This window comes from Branchiostoma floridae, chromosome 4 (assembly GCF_000003815.2).
Source record: "Branchiostoma floridae strain S238N-H82 chromosome 4, Bfl_VNyyK, whole genome shotgun sequence".
NCBI lineage: Eukaryota > Metazoa > Chordata > Leptocardii > Amphioxiformes > Branchiostomatidae > Branchiostoma > Branchiostoma floridae.
In genome coordinates this window covers 14468040-14468930 of record NC_049982.1, presented here as the reverse complement: position 1 = coordinate 14468930, position 891 = coordinate 14468040, and the positions used below count along the sequence as shown (strand labels likewise).

The following is an 891-nucleotide window of genomic DNA, read 5'->3' as shown; positions in this document are numbered from 1 at the left end:
CGAAACGACTTGTGCCTTGTTGGCGAAATGACGTTGGCGAACTGACATTGTGGCGAAACGACCTGTAACTTTATGTAGCATAATGATAATCATGTTTTATCGTGCATTATAGTTACGGTACAGTAATCTAAATTGTTACAGGTCAGATGAAAACGTAATCTAATCAGGCTCCAGGAGTGTAGAGTTCGGTTTATGTATTGGTGTAAAGGATGCAATGGTGAATGAGATATGCTGACAAAGAAATACAAACTTCGAACAGGTTATGCAGAATCTTCTATATATATATATATATATATACCATTGTCTTTATCATTCTAATTTCTACATGCTCCTCCCTGCATCTGGTGGATATGTCTATATCTTCTTTAACTGTATGTGTCATTATAACTAACCTACAATGGAAAATTTCTGTCCAAAATTTCTCAAAGCGAAAACTTACTATCTTCTTGATTTTTCTTTACTACCACACAATAAGGTAATATCATGATTGTTATGTTCCAGACCTTGCAGTTGCCGCTATAACCCTGGTGGTGTGCCTGCTTCTCTTCCTCCTGGGCTGCCTGCTAGCGTATCTCATCAGGTATTTATTACAACAATTAACTCAAACCGCTGCTAAAATTTCAACCGTTATGTCATATTCAATAATCTATGAATTAATCTATCTCCTCTACTTTCGATATCTGATGTATCCCAAAAACAATGACCTTAGGTCAAGAAATGCGTGTGGCTACAACAAGCATTGATAACACCCAAATGATCTATATATAGCTAGGTTCAACGGGATGTGCAAGTTGTGTCATGTGCATTAGCCCAATAGATAATTGGTGCACAACGATTCATGATTTCATGTGTTGGATGATGATGATGATATGATCCTTTCAATTGACATAG

At 36.7% G+C, this 891-nt stretch overlaps 1 protein-coding gene across 1 annotated transcript in view; it reads left to right on the top strand.

The window, feature by feature from the left end:
• Positions 1 to 891, top strand: part of LOC118413587 — a 4801-nt gene that overhangs the window by 3539 nt on the left and 371 nt on the right. Inside the window, exon 3 of the mRNA XM_035817114.1 lies at positions 502 to 580. Within this exon, the coding sequence (XP_035673007.1) occupies positions 502 to 580 (79 nt within the window). The remainder of the gene's footprint in view (positions 1 to 501; positions 581 to 891) is intronic.